The 21,761-nt window shown below is 43.3% G+C and overlaps 1 protein-coding gene across 12 annotated transcripts in view; it reads right to left on the bottom strand.

The window, feature by feature from the left end:
- The window catches only part of LOC121571396 (ubiquitin-associated protein 2-like), a 64,087-nt gene that overhangs the window by 20,346 nt on the left and 21,980 nt on the right, over window positions 1–21,761 (bottom strand). For all 12 annotated transcript variants that reach the window (XM_045221894.1, XM_045221893.1, XM_045221896.1 and 9 more), the window contains 2 exons: window positions 11,174–11,259; window positions 8,486–8,663 (listed from right to left, as the gene is read on the bottom strand). In XM_045221894.1, coding sequence (XP_045077829.1) covers window positions 8,486–8,663; window positions 11,174–11,259 — 264 coding nt within the window. The remainder of the gene's footprint in view (window positions 1–8,485; window positions 8,664–11,173; window positions 11,260–21,761) is intronic.

Raw genomic sequence — 21,761 nt, 5'->3', positions numbered from 1 at the left:
GCAGTCATTTGAGAAACCAAGGCTATTTAGTCTGCCAATAAGAATGCGTCGAAAGCCTTGGCCAGGTCGATGAAGACGGCTGCGCAGTACTGTCTTTAGTGATCTAGAGTGTCACCCCCTTTTGAAGAGGGGGGGGCATGGGCAAGTTGCAGCGGAGGGTGCAGAGCTGGTGACCGGGGTACTGGTAGCCAGGTGGAAAGCATAATTCTCGATTATTGTAGATTTATCGGTGGTGACAGTGTTTCCTAGCCTCAGTGCAGTGGGCAGTTGGGAGGAGGTGCTCTTATTCTCCATGGACTTTACAGTGTCCCAAAACTTTTTGGAGTTAGTGCTACAGGATGCACATTTCTGTTTGAAAAAGCCAGCCTTTGCTTTCCTAACTGATTGTGTATATTGGTTCCTGACTTCCATGAAAAGTTGCATATCGTGGGGGCTGTTCGATGCTAATGCAGTACGCCACAGGATGTTTTTGTGCTGGTCAAGGGCAGTCAAGTCTGAGGAGAACCAGGGGCTATATCTGTTCTTAGTTCAGACTTTTTTGAATGGGGCATGCTTATTTAAGATTGAGAGGAAAGCACTTTTAAAGAACAACCAGGCATCCTCTACTGACGGAATGAGGTCAATATCCATCCATGATACCCGGGCCAAGACAACAGCTTGTAATGGTGACAAAGTTTGGTCTGAGGCTAAACATAAACAGGATGCGGGAAGCCTGTTGAAACCACATCAGACGATTTCATCGGCAAACAAGTCGTGTTGGATCGGCGGGGCTCCGTGTCAACACTAGGAGGTCCCGTCCGATCGACAGAGAGGTAGATAGCCGGGAGATGGGCCTGGCTAGAGGCTAGCTCAAGGCTAACTGGTGCTTGCCAAAGGGCAATGGTAATTAGCCAACGACAACAGCCATTTGGTTGCAGCTAGCTGGTTGCGATGATCCGGCGCTAGGGTCCAGTGATTGCGGCAGAAAATCCGATATGCTCTGGGTCGATAGCACGCTGTGCAGACTGGCCGACAAATTGTCCAGGCTAGAGCTAGAGCAGGCCACGGACAATGGTGAAGACGCTAAGGGTGGCTAATAGCAAGTGGCCATTCGGTTGCAGCTAGGCTAGTTTCAGCTTAAGGTTCTTGATAAAAGTTATAAAGAAATAATAGAATCCTTTCCATGTTGGGTGAGGCGGATTGCAGGAAAGTATATTTAGTTAAAGAATGAAAAGTAAAATTGAGAAATATATACAAAAAACAAAAAAAACAGGCTATTTATACAAGGACACAGAAAAAAAACATGACGCACTGCTACGCCATCTTGGATTTGGCCTCAATAGAGTTGAGATCCGGTGACTGTGCTGGCCACTCCATTATAGACAGAATACCAGCTGACTGCTTCTTCCCTAAATAGTTCTTGCATAGTTTGGAGCTGAGCTGTGCTTTGGGTCATTGTCCTGTTGTAGGAGGAAATTGGCTCCAATCAAGCGCCGTCCACAGGGTATGGCATGGCGTTGCAAAATGGAGTGATAGCCTTCCTTCTTCAAGATCCCTTTTACCCTGTACAAATCCCCCACTTTCCCACCACCAAAGCACCCCCATACCATCACATTGCCTCCACCCATGCTTGACAAATGGCATCAAACACTCATCCAGCATCTTTTCATTTGGTCTGAGTCTCACAAATGTTCTTCTTTGTGATCCGAACACGTCAAACTTCGATTCGTCTGTCCATAACACTTTTTTTCCAATCTTCCTCTGTCCAGTGTCTGTGTTCTTTTGCCCATCTTAAATCTTTTCTTTTTATTGGTTAGTCTGAGATATGGCTTATTCTTTGCAACTCAGCCTAGAAGGTCAGCATCCCGGAGTCGCCTCTTCACTGTTGACGTTGAGACTGGTGTTTTGCGGGTACTATTTAATGAAGGTGCCAGTTGAGGACCTGTGAGGCGTCTGTTTCTCAAACTAGACACTAACGTATTGGTCCTCTTGCTCAGTTGTGCACCGGGGCCTCCCACCCCTCTTTCTATTCTGGTTAGAACCAGTTTGCGCTGTTCTGTGAAGGGAGTAGTACACTGCATTGTACGAGATCTTCAGTTTCTTGGCACTCTCTTGCATGGAATAGCCTTCATTTCTCAGAACAAGAATAGACTGACACGTTTCAGAAGAAAGTTATTTGTTTCCGGACAGTTTGAGCCAGTAATCGAACCCACAATTGCTGATGCTCCAGATACTCAACTAGTCTCAAGAAGGCCAGTTTTATTGCTTCTTTAATCAGCACAAGTTTTCAGCTGTGCTAACATGATTGCAAAAGGGTTTTCTAATGATCAATTAGCCTTTTAAAATGATAAACGTGGATTAGCAAACACAACGTGCCATTGGAACACAGGACTGATGGTTGCTGATAAATGGGCCTCTGTACGCCTATGTAGATATTCCATTTTTTTTTTTTATCAGTCATTTCCAGCAACAATAGCCATCAACAAACATTAACAGTCTACACTGTATTTCTGATCAATTTGATGTCATTTTAATGGACAAAAAAAAAGTGCTTTTCTTTAGAAAAAAAGGACGTTTAAGTGACCCCAACCTTTTGAATGGTAGTGTATATATATATATATACACACACACACACACACACACACACACACAGTGGGGAGAACAAGTATTTGATACACTGCCGATTTTGCAGGTTTTCCTACTTACAAAGCATGTAGAGGTCTGTAATATTTATCATAGGTACACTTCAACTGTGAGAGACGGAATCTAAATCAAAAATCCAGAAAATCACATTGTATGATTTTTAAGTAATTAATTTGCATTTTATTGCATGACATAAGTATTTGATCACCTACCAACCAGTAAGAATTCCGGCTCTCACAGACCTGTTAGTTTTTCTTTAAGAAGCCCTCCTGTTCTCCACTCATTACCTGTATAAAAGACACCTGTCCACACACTCAAACAGACTCCAACCTCTCCACAATGGCCAAGACCAGAGAGCTGTGTAAGGACATCAGGGATACAATTGTAGACCTGCACAAGGCTGGGATGGGCTACAGGACAATAGGCAAGCAGCTTGGTGAGAAGGCAACGACTGTTGGCGCAATTATTAGAAAATAGAAGAAGTTCAAGATGATGGTCAATCACCCTCGGTCTGGGGCTCCATGCAAGATCTCACCTCGTGGGGCATCAATGATCATGAGGAAGGTGAGGGATCAGCCCAGAACTACACAGCAGGACCTGGTCAATGACCTGAAGAGAGCTGGGACCACAGTCTCAAAGAAAACCATTAGTAACACACTACGCCGTCATGGATTAAAATCCTGCAGCACATGCAAGGTCCCCCTGCTCAAGCCAGCGCATGTCCAGGCCTGTCTGAAGTTTGCCAATGACCATCTGGATGATCCAGAGGAGGAATGGGAGAAGGTAATGTGGTCTGATGAGACAAAATTAGAGCTTTTTGGTCTAAACTCCACTCGCCATGTTTGGAGGAAGAAGAAGGATGAGTACAACCCCAAGAACACCATCCCAACCATGAAGCATGGAGGTGGAAACATTTTTTGGGGATGCTTTTCTGCAAAGGGGACAGGACGACTGCACCGTATTGAGGGGAGGATGGATGAGGCCATGTATCGCGAGATCTTGGCCAACAACCTCCTTCCCTCAGTAAGAGCATTGAAGATGGGTTGTGGCTGGGTCTTCCAGCATGACAACGACCTGAAACACACAGCCAGGGCAACTAAGGAGTGGCTCCGTAAGAAGCATCTCAAGGTCCTGAGTGGCCTAGCCAGTCTCCAGACCTGAACCCAATAGAAAATCTTTGGAGGGAGCTGATAGTCCGTATTGCCCAGCGACAGCCCCGAAACCTGAAGGATCTGGAGAAGGTCTGTATGGAGGAGTGGGCCAAAATCCCTGCTGCAGTGTGTGCAAACCTGGTCAAGACCTACAGGAAACGTATGATCTCTGTAATTACAAACAAAGGTTTCTGTACCAAATATTATGTTCTGCTTTTCTGATGTATCAAATACTTATGTCATGCAATAAAATGCAAATGAATTACTTAAAAATCATACAATGTGATTTTCTGGATTTTTGTTTTAGATTCCGTCTCTCACAGTTGAAGTGTACCTATGATAAAAATTAGACCTCTACATGCTTTGTAAGTAGGAAAACCTGCAAAATCGGCAGTGTATCAAATACTTGTTCTCCCCACTGTGTGTGTGTGTGTGTATATATATATATATATATATATATATATATATATATATATATATATATATATACACACATATATATATATATATATATATATACACACATACACACACACACACACACAGTATCTCACAAAAGTGAGTACACCCCTCACATTTTTGTAGATATTTGAGTATCTTTTCATGTGACAACACTGAAGAAATGACACTTTGCTACAATGTAAAGTAGTGAGTGTACAGCTTGTATATCAGTGTAAATTTGCTGTCCCCTCAAAATAACTAAACACACAGCCATTAATGTCTAAACCGCTGGCAACAAAAGTGAGTACACCCCTAAGTGAAAATGTCCAAATTGGGCACAAAGTGTCAATATTTTGTGTGGCCACCATCATTTTCCAGCACTGCCTTAACCCTCTTGGGCATGGAGTTCACCAGAGCTTCACAGGTTGCCACTGGAGTCCTCTTCCACTCCTCCATGACGACATAACGGAGCTGGTGGATGTTAGAGACCTTGCACTCCTCCACCTTCCGTTTGAGGATGCCCCACAGATGCTCAATAGGGTTTAGGTCTGGAGACATGCTTGGCCAGTCCATCACCTTCACCCTCAGCTTCTTTAGCAAGGCAGTGGTCGTCTTGGAGGTGTGTTTAGGGTCGTTATCATGTTGGAATACTGCCCTGCGGTCCAGTCTCTGAAGGGAGGGGATCATGCTCTGCTTCAGTATGTCACAGTACATGTTGGCATTCATGGTTCCCTCAATGAACTGTAGCTCCCCAGTGCCGGCAGCACTCATGCAGCCCCAGACCATGACAGTCCCACCACCATGCTTGACTGTAGGCAAGACACACTTGTCTTTGTACTCCTCACCTGGTTGCAGCCACACACGCTTGACACCATCTGAACCAAATAAGTTTATCTTGGTCTCATCAGACCACAGGACATGGTTCCAGTAATCCATGTCCTTAGTCTGCTTGTCTTCAGCAAACTGTTTGTGGGCTTTCTTGTGCATCATCTTTAGAAGAGGCTTCCTTCTGGGACGACAGCCATGCAGACCAATTTGATGCAGTGTGCGGCGTATGGTCTGAGCACTGACAGGCTGACCCCCCACCCCTTCAACCTCTGCAGCAATGCTGGCAGCACTCATACGTCGATTTCCCAAAGACAACCTCTGGATATGACGCTGAGCATGTGCACTCAACTTCTTTGGTCGACCATGGCGAGGCCTGTTCTGAGTGGAACCTGTCCTGTTAAACCGCTGTATGGTCTTGGCCAACGTGCTGCAGCTCAGTTTCAGGGTCTTGGCAATCTTCTTATAGGCCAGGCCATCTTTATGTAGAACAACAATTATTTTTTTCAGATCCTCAGAGAGTTCTTTGCCATGAGGTGCCATGTTGAACTTCCAGTGACCAGTATGAGGGAGTGTGAGAGCGATGACACCAAATTTAACACACCAGCTCCCCATTTACACCTGAGACTTTGTAACACTAACGATTCACATGACACCGGGGAGGGAAAATGGCTAATTGGGCCCAATTTGGACATTTTCACTTAGGGGTGTACTCACTTTTGTTGCCAGCGGTTTAGACATTAAAGGCTGTGTGTTGAGTTATTTTGAGGGGACAGCAAATTTACACTGATACAAGCTGTACACTCACTACTTTACATTGTAGCAAAGTGTAATTTCTTCAGTGTTGTCACATGAAAAGATATACTCAAATATTTACAAAAATGTGAGGGGTGTTGATATATATATATATAGTGGGGGAAAAAAGTATTTAGTCAGCCACCAATTGTGCAAGTTCTCCCACTTAAAAAGATGAGGCCTGTAATTTTCATCATAGGTACACGTCAACTATGACAGACAAATTGAGAAAAAAAAAAATCTAGAAAATCACATTGTAGGATTTTTAATGAATTTATTTGCAAATTATGGTGGAAAATAAGTATTTGGTCACCTACAAACAAGCAAGATTTCTGGCTCTCACAGACCTGTAACTTCTTTAAGAGGCTCCCCTGTCCTCCACTCGTTACCTGTATTAATGGCACCTGTTTGAACTTGTTATCAGTATAAAAGACACCTGTCCACAACCTCAAACAGTCACACTCCAAACTCCACTATGGCCAAGACCAAAGAGCTGTCAAAGGACACCAGAAACAAAATTGTAGACCTGCACCAGGCTGGGAAGACTGAATCTGCAATAGGTAAGCAGCTTGGTTTGAAGAAATCAACTGTGGGAGCAATTATTAGGAAATGGAAGACATACAAGACCACTGATAATCTCCCTCGATCTGGGGCTCCACGCAAGATCTCACCCCGTGGGGTCAAAATGATCACAAGAACGGTGAGCAAAAATCCCAGAACCACACGTGGGGACCTAGTGAATGACCTGCAGAGAGCTGGGACCAAAGTAACAAAGCCTACCATCAGTAACACACTACGCCGCCAGGGACTCAAATCCTGCAGTGCCAGACGTGTCCCCCTGCTTAAGCCAGTACATGTCCAGGCCCGTCTGAAGTTTGCTAGAGTGCATTTGGATGATCCAGAAGAGGATTGGGAGAATGTCATATGGTCAGATGAAACCAAAATAGAACTTTTTGGTAAAAACTCAACTCGTCTTGTTTGGAGGACAAAGAATGCTGAGTTGCATCCAAAGAACACCATACCTACTGTGAAGCATGGGGGTGGAAACAACATGCTTTGGGGCTGTTTTTCTGCAAAGGGACCAGGACGACTGATCCGTGTAAAGGAAAGAATGAATGGGGCCATGTATCGTGAGATTTTGAGTGAATCCAGGCTCTGTCGTAGCCGGCCACGACCGGGAGACCCATGGGGCGCCGCACAATTGGCCCAGCGTCGTCCAGGGTAGGGGAGGGAATGGCCGGCAGGGATGTAGAGCATGGCGTTTGCAACGCCAGGGTTGTGGGTTCAATTCCCACGGGGGGCCAATATAAAAAATAAATAAAAATAAAAGATAATGTAAGTCGCTCTAGATAAGAGCGTCTGCTAAATGACTAAAATGTAAATGTAAAACCTCCTTCCATCAGCAAGGGCATTGAAGATGAAACGTGGCTGGGTCTTTCAGCATGACAATGATCCCAAACACACCGCCCGGGCAACGAAGGAGTGGCTTCGTAAGAAGCATTTCAAGGTCCTGGAGTGGCCTAGCCAGTCTCCAGATCTCAACCCCATAGAAAATCTTTGGAGGGAGTTGAAAGTCCGTGTTTCCCAGCAACAGCCCCAAAACATCACTGCTCTAGAGGAGATCTGCATGGAGGAATGGGCCAAAATACCAGCAACAGTGTGTGAAAACTTACAGAAAACGTTTGATCTGTGTCATTGCCAACAAAGGGTATATAATAAAGTAGAGAAACTTTTGTTAAGAAGAAGTTACAGGTCTGTGAGAGCCAGAAATCTTGCTTGTTTGTAGGTGACCAAATACTTATTTTCCACCATAATTTGCAAATAAATTCATTAAAAATCCTACAATGTGATTTTCTAGATTTTTTTTTCTTCTCAATTTGTCTGTCATAGTTGACGTGTACCTATGATGAAAATTACAGGCCTCATCTTTTTAAGTGGGAGAACTTGCACAATTGGTGGCTGACTAAATACTTTTTTCCCCCCACTGTATGTATGTATGTATGTATGTATGTATGTATGTATGTATATGGGGCATACAACAATCTAAGCTCTGTAGATTTTGCTGCGAAGAGAGAATCACTAGATCATTTATTCTGGTATTGCCCCTATGTAGCTTGTTTCTGGTCACAGGTTCAGGAATGGTAAAAAAAAAAATCACAACATTCACTTAAAACTACCCTTACAAATAGCAGTGTTGGGTGATTTGGAAAGCCATAGTCAATAAATAATATAATAATACTCGTAGGAAAGGTTATCATCTTTAGCTCAATCTTTGGACACTATACGATTAGAAAGGTTTAAAATGTATGTAAAACATCACAGCACAATTGAAAAATATATGGCACATGGAAACCAAAAGAGGGTGGTCTATGGTGCTAGGTGGGATGGGTTGAGAGTGGTTTAGGGGTAGGATTAAAGAGCTTATGTTTGGTAATGTATTATTGTTATGTGACTGCTTTATATAAAAGTACCATGTATGTAAAATGTGTATGCAACATGTATATGTATATGTAGCAGAAAAGCTGTAAAAAATATATATATATATTTGTCCTCCGAAGAGGGGGTGGGGTGGTGGATGGGTTAATAAAACAGAAGGGGGAAAACATTTAGAATAGAGTGGAAGCCGTTTTGTGTGTGTCCTGTGGGCTCACCATGCTGTGCTGGGTGTAGGAGGTGCTGCTGGAGGTGGGTTGGGACAGCGGCCCACCCTGCTTGGAGTTGCTGAAGACCAGTGACTGGGGGAGGGAGGGGGGCTGGCTGGCCTCCATGGGGCCCGGGGCCTCTGCCTCGGATGGGGAAGTCTTCCCTAGCAGCACTGCCAGGTCAATCCTGCATGGGACAGGGGTCAGAGTTAGTAAGTAATTCGCCTCATCCGAGCCAGAACAGCCCATAGGGCAGGAGCCTATCTCCTGCTTCTGTAGCATGAGGCAGCTTGATGTACAAGTAAACCCCTAGACAGGACACTAGCCTATCACAGGGTCTGAGAAACGGATGTTGTTCTGACTCATGTTAGCTAATTGATTGTATATATGATAGTACGTTTTGGGGTGGAAGAAACCTGATACAGAGCTGAAATTCATAGTCATAACACCAGAAGTGCTTGAATTACAAATTTGAATTTTCTACACATGGAATCTCTCAGTAAAGTTGAAAAAACTTTGGAAATTTGACTAGACTGCAGAGTTTGGTGATGTTGAAGATACGTGTTTTACATGGACATGAGTCAGGATACACACCCTTATTAAAAAATACATGGCTTTCAGTGAGTGGATGAGGAGTTGTGGTTGCATGTATATGGGTCTTTCTATAAACTATGGTACCAGTGAGGATTTCCTACGCTGGACAACTTGCTACAGCTGTTGATAAGTCATTGATAATAATCTGCCAATTTTTTTCATGTCATTACTTTAAGATTTAAGAGGGGAACATAGCTATATTCAATACAATTCACGAGTTGATTTAAAACCTGTTTTACCTTGACAGAACTGTCCAAAATTGTGTGACATTAAAACATTACTTTTCTGTCCTTGCATTTATGGCAGTCTAAGTTGTCGTTATATTATCAACTGAACAAAAATATAAACACAACATGTTAAGTGTTGGTCCCATGTTTCATGAGCTGAAATAAAAGATCACGGAAATGTCCATGTTTACATCCCTGTGAGTGAGCATTTCTCCTTTGCCAAGATATTCCATCCACCTGACAGTTGTGGCATATCAAGAAGCTGATTAAACAGCATGATCATTACCCAGGTGCACCTTGTGCTGGGGACAATAAAAGGCCACTCTAAAATGTGCAGTTTTGTCACACAACACCACAGATGTCTAAACTATTGAGAGAGAATGCAATTGGCATGCTGACTGCAGGTATGTCCACCAGAGCTGTTGCCAGATTATCGAATGTTAATTTCTTGACCATAAACCGCCTCCAACGTCGTTTTAGAGAATTTGGCAGTACGTCCCACAACCGCAAACCACGTGTATGGCGTCTGGTGGGCGAGCGGTTTGCTGATGTCAATGTTGTGAACAGAGTGCCCCATGGTGGCAGTGGGGTTATGGTATGGGCAGGCATAAGCTACGGACAATGAACACAACTGCATTTTATCAATGGCAATTTGAATCCAGCAACTTCGCACAGCCATTTAAGAGGAGTGGGACAACATTCCACATGCCACAATCAACAGCCTGATCAACTCTATGTGAAGGAGATGTGGCGCACTGGATGAAGCAAATGGTGGTCACATCAGATACTGACTGATACTTTTCTGATCCACGTCCCTACCTTTCTTTAAGGTATCTGTGACCAACAGATGCTCATCTGTGTTCCCAGTCAAGCGCAATCCATAGCTTAGGGCCTAATGAATTTATTTCAATTGACTGAATTCCTTATATGAACTAAGTTAGTAAAATCTTTGAACTTCTTGCATTTATATTTTTGTTCAGTATATATTAATAGGGTGTTAGGGGTCAAAATGAAACGGTGGTTCTGGTGTTATACTTTGTATTCCATGTTATAGAGAAGCTTCTCAGGAACCCAGAACACTTCATTTCACAAGGAAAGGACTTACCCTTGCCGAGATGTCTTATTTTCAAGTGATCAGAAAAAGGTGAAAGGTCAGTGGTCAACGTTAATCTCTAGACAAAAATGGCACCAAATCACCTGTCTGGATTCTTAATTTTAACACGTTTTGTCCAATAGCTGAAGAAAGGGTTGTCATATTGTTTTAGGGCTGATGTAGAACAGAGTTGTTTCAAATAAATGGGGCACTTCATATGCAAATTAGGCAGTACAGAATACATAATTACAGTAACTTAAAATCAAAAACGTAAGGTAGGGTGGTCATATTAACAAATCCTTATGCAAAACTGAAAGTTCGTTACTATTTGAAACAATTTATGAAATTAGAATGCAATTTATACTACTTTCTGCAAACTAGGTACTTAATATGGTCATTCGTATGTACGGAATCTAACAAATACAGCATTTTAAGGCCATTAATTTAACGTAAGGCGGTCATGTTAACATATATTTACATTTTATGCAGAACTGGGAGGTTGTAACAATTTAACGAAGCAAAACCAAATAATTTATATAAAAACACTTAATGTGCTGTTACCGTCATCTGCTAGGCCTGTTGTATAGGTGGAGTTATGGGCCAATTTGCATATATTCCTCCAAGTAAACATGTGGAACTGCATAAAAATATGTTCTTTTGAACCATTAAGAAATTGATCCAATGTCACAAATTGACCCCATTATTTATAGAAAGACGTGTGATAGCGTGACTGTAGAGTGAATGGCTGTGGGTGTGTTCGCATTCCGCGTCAGGCTCGCCCACCTCTGTCCTGCAGTGATGGTGACATTCTCCTGGGGGTGTGGCATGGAGGCCACACTGGAGGCTGTGAAGATCTTGGTCTCTGACAGCTAGAGATGAGAGCGATTGAAAGATTAAAAAAACTGAACAAGAAAAAAACAGAAAACAAAACAAATAGACAAACTCTCATATGTGTTAGGTGTAATCGCAGTAAAATGTGTGACCTATTGTTGGTTACTACATAACTCCATAAGTGTTATTTCATCATTTTGATGTCTTCACTATTATTCTACAATGTAGAAAATAGTACATACAATTTTTTTATTAAACTGGAATGACTGGTACCAGCCAAAAGTTTGGACACCAACTCATTCCAGGGTTTTTCTTTATTTGTACTATTTTCTACGTTGTAGAATAATAGTGAAAACATCAAAACTATGAAATAACACATATGGAATCATGTAGTAACCAAAAAGGTGTTAAACAAATCAAAATATATCTTATATTTGAGATATTCCAAAAAAGCCACCCTTTGCCTTGACAGCTTTGCACACGCTTGGAATTCTCTCAACCAGCTTCACATGGAATGCTTTTCCAACAGTCTTGAAGGAGTTCCCACATATGCTTAGCACTTGTTGGCTGCTTTTCCTTCACTCTGCAGTCCGACTCATCCCAAACCATCTCAATTGGGTTGAGGTCGGGGGATAGTGGAGGCCAGGTCATCTGATGGAGCATTCCATCACTCTCCTTCTAGGTAAAATAGCCCTTACACAGCCTGGAGGTGTGTTGGGTCATTGTCCTGTTGAAAAACAAATGATAGTCCCACTAAGCCACAACCAGATGGGATGGCGTATCGCTGCAGAATGCTATGGTAGCCATGCTGGTTAAGTGTGCCTTGATTTCTAAATGAATCAGTGTCACCAGCAAAGCACTCCCACACCATAGCACCACCACCTCCATGCTTTACGGTAGGATCAACACATGCAGAGATCATCCGTTCACCCACACCGCATCTCACAAAGACACGGCAGTTGGAACCAAAAATCTCAATTTTGGACTCCAGACCAAAGGACAAATTTCCACCAGTCTAATGTCCATTGCTCATGTTTCTTGGCACAAACAAGTCTCTTCTTATTATTATTGGTGTCCTTTAGTAGTGGTTTCTTTGCAGCAATTCGACTATGAAGGCCTGAATCACACAGTCTCCTCTGAACAGTTGATGTAGAAATGTGCCTGTTACTTGAAATCTATGAAGCATTTATTTGGGCTGCAATTTCTGAGGCTGGTAAATCTAATGAACTTATCCTCTGCAGCAGAGGTAACTCTGGGTCTTCCATTCCTGTGGCGGTCCTCATGAGAGCCAGTTTCATCATAGCGCTTGATGTTTTTTGCGACTGCACTTGAAGAAACGTTCAAAGTTCTTGACAATTTCCGTATTGACTGATCTTCATGTCTTAAAGTAATGATGGACTGTCGTTTATCTTTGCTTATTTTAGCTGTTCTTGTCATAATATGGACATGGTCTTTTACCAAATAGGGCTATCTTCTGTATATCCCCCGACCTTGTCACATCATAACTGATTGGCTCAAACGCATTAAGGAAAGAAATTCCACAAATTAACTTTAAGAGGGCACACGTGTTAATTGAAATGCATTCCAGGTGACTACCTCATGAAGCTGGTTGAGAAAATGCCAAGAGTGTGCAAAGCTGTCATCAAGGCAAAGGTGGCTACTTTGAAGAAACTGAAATATGAAATATTTGGAATTGTTTAACACTTCGATTACATGCTCAAAATGGCCAGAAACAAATAACTTTCTTCATAAACTCGTCAGTCTATTCTTGTTCTGAGAAATGAAGGCTATTCCATGCGAGAAATTGCCAAGTAACTGAAGATCTCGTACAACGCTGTGTACTACTCCCTTTACAGAACAGCGCAGACTGGCTCTAACCTGAATAGAAAGTGGAGTGGGAGGCCCCGGTGCACAACTGAGCAAGAGGACAAATACACTGCTCAAAAAAATAAAGGGAACACTAAAATAACACATCCTAGATCTGAATGAATGAAATAATCTTGAATACTTTTTTCTTTACATAGTTGAATGTGCTGACAACAAAGCCACAAAAATGATCAATGGTCTGGATTTGGAGTCACCCTCAAAATTAAAGTGGAAAACCACACTACAGGCTGATCCAACTTTGATGTAATGTCCTTAAAACAAGTGAAAATGAGGCTCAGTAGTGTGTGTGGCCTCCACGTGCCTGTATGACCTCCCTACAACGCCTGGGCATGCTCCTGATGAGGTGGCGGATGGTCTCCTGAGGGATCTCCTCCCAGACCTGGACTAAAGCATCCGCCAACTCCTGGACAGTCTGTGGTGCAACGTGGCGTTGGTGGATGGAGCGAGACATGATGTCCCAGATGTGCTCAATTGGATTCAGGTCTGGGGAACGGGCAGGCCAGTCCATAGCATCAATGCCTTCCTCTTGCAGGAACTGCTGACAAACTCCAGCCACATGAGGTCTAGCATTAGGAGGAACCCAGGGCCAACCGCACCAGCATATGGTCTCACAAGGGGTCTGAGGATCTCATCTCGGTACCTAATGGCAGTCAGGCTACCTCTGGCGAGCACATGGAGGGCTGTGCGGCCCCCCAAAGAAATGCCACACCATGACTGACCCACCGCCAAACTGGTCATGCTGGAGGATGTTGCATGCAGCAGAACATGCATGCAACCATGCAACTAGGGCGGCAGGTAGCTTAGTGGGTAAGAGCATTGTGCCAGTAACCGAAAGGTCGCTGGTTCTAATCCCCGAGCCGACTAGGTGAAAAATCTGTCGATGTGCCCTTGAGCAAGGCACTTAACCCTAATTGCTCCTGTAAGTCGCTCTGGATAAGAGCGTCTGCTAAATGACAAAAAAAAAAAAAAAAAAGAACATTCTCCACGGCGTCTCCAGACTCTGTCACGTCTGTCACGTGCTCAGTGTGAACCTGCTTTCATCTGTGAAGAGCACAGGGCGCCAGTGGCAAATTTGCCAATCTTGGTGTTCTCTGGCAAATGCCAAACGTCCTGCACGGTGTTGGGCTGTAAGCACAACCCCCACCTGTGGACGTCGGGCCCTCATACCACCCTCATGGAGTCTGTTTCTGACCGTTTGAGCAGACACATGCACATTTGTGGCCTGCTGGAGGTCATTTTGCAGGGCTCTGGCAGTGCTCCTCCTGCTCCTCCTTGCACAAAGGCGGAGGTAGCAGTCCTGCTGCTGGGTTGTTGCCCTCCTACGGCCTCCTCCACGTCTCCTGATGTACTGGCCTGTCTCCTGGTAGCGCCTCCATGCTCTGGACACTACGCTGACAGACACAGCAAACCTTCTTGCCACAGCTCGCATTGATGTGCCATCCTGGATGAGCTGCACTACCTGAGCCACCTGTGTGGGTTGTAGACTCCGTCTCATGCTACCACTAGAGTGAAAGCACCGCCAGCATTCAAAAGTGACCAAAACATCAGCCAGGAAGCATAGGAACTGAGAAGTGGTCTGTGGTCACCACCTGCAGAACCACTTCTTTATTGGGGGTGTCTTGCTAATTGCCTATAATTTCCACCTGTTGTCTATTCCATTTGCACAACAGCATGTGACATTTATTGTCAGTGTTGTTTCCTAAGTAGACAGTTTGATTTCACAGAAGTGTGATTGACTTGGAGTTACATTGTGTTGTTTAAGTGTTCCCTTAATTTTTTTGAGCAGTGTACATTAGTGTCTAGTTTGAGAAACAGACGCCTCACAGGTTCTCAACTGGCAGAGTCATTAAATAGTACATGCAAAACACCAGTCTCAACGTCAACAGTGAAAAGGCGACTCCGGGATGCTGACCTTCTAGGCAGAGTTGCAAAGAAAAAGACAAATCTCAGACATGAAGCTGCCAGTTGAGGACCTGTGAGGCGTCTGTTTCTCAAACTAGACACTAATGTATTTGTCCTCTTGCTCAGTTGTGCACCGGGGCCTCCCACTTCTCTTTCTATTCTGGTTAGAGCCAGTTTGCGCTGTTCTGTGAATGGTGTAGTACACAGCGTTGTACGAGATCTTCAGTTTCTTGGCAATTTGGAATAGCCTTCATTTCTCAGAACATGAATAGACTGACGAGTTTCAGAAGAAAGTTATTTGTTTCTGGCCATTGTGAGCCTGTAATCGAACACACAATTGCTGATGCTCCAGATACTCAACTAGTCTCAAGAAGGCCAGTTTTATTGCTTATTTAATCAGCACAACAGTTTTCAGCTGTGCTAACATAATTGCAAAAGGGTTTTCTAATGATCAATTAGCCTTTTAAAATGATAAACTTGGATTAGCAAACACAACATGCCATTGGAACACAGGACTGATGGTTGCTGATAAATGGGCCTCTGTACACCTATGTAGATATTCCATTAAAAATATAATAAATCAGCCGTTTCCAGCTACAATAGCCATTTACAACATTAACAATGTCTACACTGTATTTCTGATCAATTTGATGATATTTTAATGTACAAAAAAAATTGCTTTTCTTTAGAAAACTAGGACATATCTAAGTGACCCCAAGCTTTTGAACGGTAGTGTACACACACACAGTTGAAGTCGGAAGTTTACATACACCTTCCCCAAATACATTTAAACTCAGTTTTTCACAATTCCTGACATTTAATCCTAGTAGAAATTCCCTGTCTTAGGTCAGTTAGGATCACCACTTTATTTTAAGAATGTGAATTGTCAGAATAATAGTAGAGAATTATTTATTTCAGCTATTATTTATTTCATCACATTCCCAGTGGGTCAGAAGTGTACATACACTCAATTAGTATTTGGTAGCATTGCCTTTAAATTGTTTAACTTGGGTCAAATGTTTTGGGTAGCCTTCCACAAGCTTCCCACAATAAGTTGGGTGAATTTTTGCCTATTCCTCCTGACAGAGCTGGTGTAACTGAGTCAGGTTTGTAGGCCTCCTTGCTCGCACACGCTTTTTCAGTTCTGCCCACAAATGTTCTATAGGATTGAGATCAGGGCTTTGTGATGGCCACTCCAATTCATTGACTTTGTTGTCCTTAAGCCATTTTGCCACAACTTTGGAAGTATGCTTGGGTCATTGTCCATTTGGAAGACCCATTTGCGACCAAGTTTTAACTTCCTGACTGATGTCTTGAGATGTTGCTTCAGTATATCCACATAATTTTCCTTCCTCATGATGCCATCTATTTTGTGAAGTGCACCAGTCCCTCCTGCAGCAAAGCACCCCCACAGCATGATGCTGCCACCCCCGTGTTTCACGGTTGGGATGGTGTTCTTCGGCTTGCAAGCCACCCCCTTTTTCCTACAAACATAACAATGGTCATTATGGCCAAACAGTTCTATTTTTGTTTCATCAGACCAGAGGACATTTCTCCAAAAAGTACAATCTTTGTCCCCATGTGCAGTTGCAAACCGTAGTCTGGCTTTTTTATGGCGGTTTTGGAGCAGTGGCTTCTTCCTTGCTGAGCGGCCTTTCAGGTTATGTCAATGCAGGACTCGTTTTACTGTGGATATAGATACCTTTGTACCCGTTTCCTCCAGCATCTTCCCAAGGTCCTTTGCTGTTGTTCTGGGACCAAAGTACGTTCATCTCTAGGAGACAGAACGCGTCTCCTTCCTGAGCGGTATGACGGCTGCGTGGTCCCATGGTGTTTATTCTTGCATACTATTGTTTGTACAGATGAACATGGTACCTTCAGGCATTTGGAAATTGCTCCCAAGGATGAACCAGACTTGTGGAGGTCTACAATTTCTTTTGAGGTCTTGGCTGATTTCTTTTGATTTTCCCATGATGTCAAGCAAAGAGGCACCGAGTTTGAAGGTACGCCTTGAAATACATCCACAGGTACACCTCCAATTGACTCAAATGATGTAAATTAGCCTATCAGAAGCTTCTAAAGCCATTACATCATTTTCTGGAATTTTCCAAGCTGTTTAAAAGGCACAGTCAACTTAGTGTATGTAAACTTCTGACCCACTGGAATTGTGATACAGTGAATTATAAGTGAAATAATCTGTCTGCAAACAATTGTTTGAAATATTACTTGTGTCATGCACAGATGTCCTACCGACTAGCTAAAACTATAGTTTGTTAACAAGAAATATGTGGAGTGGTTGAAAAACGAGTTTATGACTCCAACCTAAGTGTATGTAAACTTCCGACTTCAACTGTACACACACACGAATTGGCGACGGCACTAGAACAGTCTGCAGCACCCGTCCTCACCCTACTAGAATCTGAAGTCAAATGTCTACTGTTTGCTGATGATCTGGTGCTTCTGTCCCCAACCAAGGAGGGCCTACAGCAGCACCTAGATCTTCTGCACAGATTCTGTAAATTGCATTAAGACAAAAATAATGGTGTTCCAAAAAAGGTCCAGTTGCCAGGACCACAAATACAAATTCCATCTAGACACCAAGAGCAGGGTTTCCCAAAGTTGGTCCTGGGGCCCTCCCTGGGTGCACGTTTTGGTTTTTGCCCTAGCACTACACAGCTTTTTCAAATAATCAAAGCTTGATGATGAGTTGGCTATTTGAATCAGCTGAGTAGTGCAAAAACCAAAATGTGCACCCAGGGGGGACCCCAGGACCGAGTTTGGGAAACACTGCCCTAGAGCACAAACAAAACTATACCTACCTCGGCTTAAACAGCAGCACCATAGTTAACTTCCACAAAGCTATGAACGATCTGAGAGACAAGGCAAGAAGGGCCTTCTATGCCATCAAAAGGAACAAAGTTTGACATCCCAATTAGGATCTGGCTAAAAATACTTGAATCAGATTTAGAACCCATTGCCCTTTACAGTTGTGAGGTCTGGGGTCCGCTCACCAACCAAGAATTCACAAAATGGGACAAACACTAAATTGAGACTGCATGCAGAATTCTGCAAAAACAATCTGTGTACAACGTAAAACGCCAAATAATGCATGCAGAGCAGAATTAGGCCGATGCCCGCTAATTATCAACATCCAGAAAAGAGCCGTTCAATTCTACAACCACCTAAAAGGAAGCGATTCCCAAACGTTCCATAACAAAGCCATCACCTACAGGGAGATTAACCTGGAGAAGAGTCCCCTAAAGAAGCTGGTCCTGGGGCTCTGTTGACATACATAAATAGACCCCACAGAGCCCCAGCACAGCAACACAGTTAGACCCAACCAAATCATGAGAAAACAAAAAGGTAATTACTTGACACATTGGAAAGAATTTACCAAAAAACAGAGCAAACTGGAATACTATTTGGCCCTAAACAGTGAGTGCACAGCGGCAGAATGCCTGACCACTGTGACTGACCCAAAATTAAGACCCGTGTAGCTCAGTTGGTAGAGCATGGCGTTGTGGGTTCGTTGCCCACGGGGGACCAGTATGAAGAAAAAAAACTCACTAACTAACTGTATGCACTCACTAACTGTAAATCGCTCTGGAGAAGTTGTCCTGTCCCCTTAGCAGAAAAACACCCCCAAAGCATAATGTTTCCGATGGTGTTCTTGGGGTCATAGGCAGCATTCCTCCTCCTCCAAACACAGCGAGTTGAGTTGATGCCAAAGAGCTCCATTTTGGCCTCATCTGACCACAACACTTTACATTTACATTTTAGTCATTTAGCAGACGCTCTTATCCAGAGTGACTTACAGGAGCAATTAGGGTTAAGTGCCTTGCTCAAGGGCAGACAGATTTTTCACCTAGTCAGCTCGGGGATTAGAACCAGCAACCTTTCGGTTACTGGCACAACGCTCTTAACCACTAAGCTACTTTCACCCAGTTCTCCTCTGAATCATTCAGATGTTCATTGGCAAACTTCAGACGGGCATGTATATGTGCTTTCTTGAGCAGGGGGACCTTGCGGGCGCTGCAGGATTTCAGTCCTTCACGGCGTAGTGTGTTACCAATTGTTTTCTTGGTGACTATGGTCCCAGCTGCCTTGAGATCATTGACAAGATCCTCCAGTGTAGTTCTGGGCTGATTCCTCACCGTTCTCATGAGCATTGTAACTCCACGAGGTGAGATCTTGCATGGAGCCCCAGGCCGAGGGAGATTGACAGTTCTTTTGTGTTTCTTCCATTTGCGAATAATCGCACCAACTGTTGTCACCTTTCTCCAAGCTGCTTGGCGATGGTCTTGTAGCCCATTCCAGCCTTGTGTAGGTCTACAATCTTGTCCCTGACATCCTTGGAGAGCTCTTTGGTCTTGGCCATGGTGGAGAGTTTGGAATCTGATTGATTGCTTCTGTGGACAGGTGTCTTTTATACAGGTAACAAGCTGAGATTAGGAGCACTCCCTTTAAGAGTGTGCTCCTAATCTCAGCTCGTTACCTGTATAAAAGACACCTGGGAGCCAGAAATCTTTCTGATTGAGAGGTGGTCAAATACTTATTTCCCTCATTAAAATGCAAATCAATTTATAACATTTTTGACATGCGTTTTTCTGAATTTCTTTGTTGTTATTCTGTCTCTCACTGTTCAAATAAACCTACCATTAAAATTATATACTGATAATTTATTTGTCAGTGGGCAAACTTACAAAATCAGCAGGGGATTAAATACTTTATTCCCTCACTGTATGCAAAAAACTAAAACAAAAGTAAAAACTGATCTACCCCCTAAAAAATAAAATAAAATAAAAACACTCATTGACTGAATGGCCAATGCCTTCCAGGGACCCCTCACTGACAAAGTCTCTCACTTCCCTGGAAAATGGAGCAGGACCCTCACTTCTGATGGATTTAGTGGATGATACGGTCACCATTCCTGTTGCCCAATCATGGAAGCACGTCACCTGCCGTAGGCCAAATGGAGGAAAGTGGCCTGTGGAAAGTTGGTTTTCTTTGGCGTTGGGAAGCCCGACCCAAATCCAGTTGTTTAACAGCTTCGCCCTCCCGGCTTTGGAGGATCCAGCGCCATCGTCCCCTATCCTGACTTATAATAATAATATGCCATTTAGCAGACGCTTTTATCCAAAGCGACTTACAGTCATGCGTGCATACATTTTTGTGTATGGGTGGTCCCGGGGATCGAACCCACTACCTTGGCGTTACAAGCGCCGTGCTCTACCAGCTGAGCTACAGAGGACCACGACTTCTTCCCAGGGGGATTCTGCCTCAAATTCTTTCTGGACTCGGATCACCTGATCTCGAGGGTGTCTGACGCACCGGCTCCTCAGTCAGCCACAATGCGGTTTGCGGCCAGCTTGAGGCGCAAAAACTGCCGGACCTCCTCTGCCATCTCACCAGCCGTTAAAGTTGGCAGCTCAATGGTGAGAAACATCTCGGTTCCAGGAGAAAAACCTTGTGCTATCCTGGGGCTTGGGTACAGGATATTACTAAGTGCGTCCTACAGTTTTACGCCAGAAGGGGGCTGTCGATGTCGTAATCCATGTTGGATCTAATGACATTAGGATGGCTAGCTGAAACTGGATTTTATATATATATATAACCGATTGGAACTCTGAAAGACTCCAATAAACGTCCAATTATTTCAGGCCCAGTACCATGACTGATTCGAAAGATTCAGTAGGTTGCTGGCACTACACGACTGGCTACGAGTCTACTGTAGCTCTGTTGGAGTTACGTTTGTGGATAACTTTTGACACCTTTTAGAAACAGAAGTTCTACAGAGAGGATGGTGGGTCCATCCAAATCATCTTGGAGCCTGGACCCTGTCCTCACATTTCAAGGATACGCTGAGACATTGACTTACCTACACCAAGTCCCGCTCAGGTGATCCAAATCATAAATTATCAGCATTATAATCATACTACAAGTAACCATCGACTCATTTAAACCCACTTCCTCACTCGAGGCATAGGCCTAATGGTTCAGTTCTAGGCAATATTGTACCTAATCCAATTCAAATCAATCCCATGGTATTTTCTAGTAGGGTGTTACCTGCTGAACATGGCATGTTTGTATTATAAAACACCTTATCTGAAATCCTGCAGCTGCGGCCTTTGACTGATTTATGTAAAGTTAGATTTCGAAAATGTATTTTATTGTAACTTTGGCTTCTCAAACCAATGCAGAGATTCTGGTTATAACTGAATCTTGGCTAAAGAAGTCTATGCCGGACTCTGATGTGTATCTGACAGGTTATTATGGTTTTAGATCTGCTAGAGTTCGCAGAGGGGGTGTCACCATATACATAACGAGCAATTAAAATGTTTCTGTATCCATCACCACCTCTGTCCCTAAACAATTTGAATGTCTAGTCCTAAATGTTGGACTAATTACTGATAGTGAGTGATTTTAAATATAGATTGGTTAATGCCAGTATCTGATGGGCTGAAATATAATTGTACTGAGCTAAATCTAACTCAGCTGATAACTAAACCAACTCGCCCAAACTTTAAACACCCAGAAAATCCTCTATTAGATATTATTCTAACAAATGCATCTCACAATTTTACAGCCAATGGGATATTTGCCAACGAGTTTAGTGACCATTGCTTGTATAACAGATGTTATACTACCTAAATCTCGCTCGCGCATTATTAAAGAGACTTTTTAATAATTGTAATATCCAAATGTTTTGTCTGAGCTGGGGTTGAGTGACTGGGGGATTGTGTCAACTATC

The sequence above is a fragment of the Coregonus clupeaformis genome, chromosome 8 (assembly GCF_020615455.1).
Source record: "Coregonus clupeaformis isolate EN_2021a chromosome 8, ASM2061545v1, whole genome shotgun sequence".
In the NCBI taxonomy this organism is placed as follows: Eukaryota; Metazoa; Chordata; class Actinopteri; order Salmoniformes; family Salmonidae; genus Coregonus; species Coregonus clupeaformis.
Note: the sequence above shows the minus strand (reverse complement) of the source record. Positions and strands in the feature narration are given on the sequence as shown.